At 37.3% G+C, this 1,929-nt stretch overlaps 1 protein-coding gene across 1 annotated transcript; it reads right to left on the bottom strand.

The window, feature by feature from the left end:
* Positions 1-353: 353 nt before the first annotated feature.
* Positions 354-1,666, bottom strand: LOC130215983 (D-galactoside-specific lectin-like). The gene is made up of 6 exons (XM_056447857.1): positions 1,627-1,666; positions 1,362-1,448; positions 1,232-1,279; positions 980-1,115; positions 674-777; positions 354-595 (listed from the first exon to the last, which is right to left on the bottom strand). Exons 1-6 carry the CDS (start codon positions 1,652-1,654, stop codon positions 582-584), a joined length of 417 nt encoding a protein of 138 aa, XP_056303832.1. The 5' UTR covers positions 1,655-1,666; the 3' UTR covers positions 354-581.
* Between the last annotated feature and the right edge of the window lie 263 nt (positions 1,667-1,929).

The following is a 1,929-nucleotide window of genomic DNA, read 5'->3' on the forward strand; positions in this document are numbered from 1 at the left end:
TAGCCTGTGCCTAAAGATTTAATGCGTTTAAGATCCTAGCAACATTTCCATTATTCTATGGTTCATATTTGGGTAACTCATGGAAATATTCACTGAAGTTCAGTAAACAGAACGGGCTCCAATGAGTTTCATTTGCAGCAGCTCATCTTTCAGTTTTTGAAAAGGTTTGTCAGGATTGATGTAACTTTTGCCAGCTTTAAGAAGTCCGGCCAAGGTCTTAATACATCTTATACAAACAGGTTTCAAAAGACCCTTGATAATAAAACTTAATCTTTTAACTAGAATAAAACAGGAAATAGAGAACCAACATTTTATTTCAAAGTGAATTTAATGCAAACAGCACAGAAGGATAATATTGCCAGTTGTGAACCATACTCAAAAGGGAAAGTTCATGTATTTGTGGAACAAATCAGATTTTGGTTAACCATTTAACACATTTAAATGCTACAGTTACACTACAGCACATCCAAAGCCAACATGGTTTAACAATTAGTGAGAAGGTTAATCTTCATGAGGGAAGGCTTCAGAAACTTTGTGTTCCCAATGAGAAGATGTTGACAAAAAAGGTCAAATCCACAAGATCAGCCCCTACGACCTGCAAAATTAAAACTGTGGCTTAAATGGGAGTTTTAACTCATCTCGAATAACTTTGCTGCTCGGCACAATAACTTACGCTTGCAGCAGTATTTGACTCTCAGGAACTTGTATGTGCCGACACATGGATCAGAGAATACACTGTTGGTGGCTGATATGGTGCAGCTCCGATGTCCATCACAGCTACACAGACAATTAATGAAACCCATTTGGTTAAACTGGACATTACGATTTGTTCTAGTGGTGTATAATGCTTATACACCATTAGAGACCATACAAAAGTTTATATGCCCATCACATGCCCCCATCTATTAATAAATCAAAAATGATAACACCTAAAAGAGGAAGAAAAAAATAAATAAATAAAATAAATAAATACTTATACCTTCTGGACACAATGTACAGAGAGTTGCGTGAAATGCAGTTGGTTTTTCGGATTTGACCCCATGGACGATGGTCAATGCAGGTTCTTCTATCTGTACGTCCATAGTTTGCAGCAAGTATGTGGATCTTACTAAATCCTACAGAGGGAGAAAGAGAACACGCACGCATGCACGCACGCACGCACGCACACACCATTAATACCACAATATTTATCCCACATGCCTAAATATATTGGGACACTTTAACAGCTTACTAGGACAAGACAGCACCAGATTAAGTCCTTCACACTCAGTTGCGGTTCCTGTAAATAGGACAGTCCAGCTTCAGTAACAAATTTCACCTACTTAAAGAAACTCTGGGGGGGTTTGGGACATAACACTCACTAGAAGACCTCCTACAGTAATCATCATCATCATCATGAACATGGCCACCATTTGCAGATATTAGCAGGCTGGAGTTCAGAAGAATTACTGAAAAAAACAAAAAAAAAAAAACAAGACAGAACTAATTAAGAAACTGGAGCATTTCTATTCACATTATTAGTAGCACAAAACCTGATAGAAAGAAAAAAACAATTCACATGAAAACAATATAACTAAAATAGAATTTCACTGCACATCTGCTTTCTCAATTCAGTAAGAAACTCACAGGTGAGAACTAAACTGAGAGAAAACATGATTCTGCTGTCGTCCTCAACATTCCATGCAGCCTTTACTGATTCAACTTTATAGGCCGCTGGTGTGAGTGGTAATCAGCGACACCTGTGTGCCACACCAATCTGCAGTCCCACAAAGGACAACACGAGGACGAGTGACCAGCGCATAACAGTTCTGAAGGGAAGTTAATAAACATTATCAATCAATAATAATATAATAAAAATAATTATAATAATATTGCCTTTATAAAGGCAAATGCAGAAAAGAGGAAGTGCTAAAGACTAGACTAAGATTA

Source organism: Danio aesculapii, chromosome 22 (assembly GCF_903798145.1).
Source record: "Danio aesculapii chromosome 22, fDanAes4.1, whole genome shotgun sequence".
NCBI classification, from domain to species: Eukaryota; Metazoa; Chordata; class Actinopteri; order Cypriniformes; family Danionidae; genus Danio; species Danio aesculapii.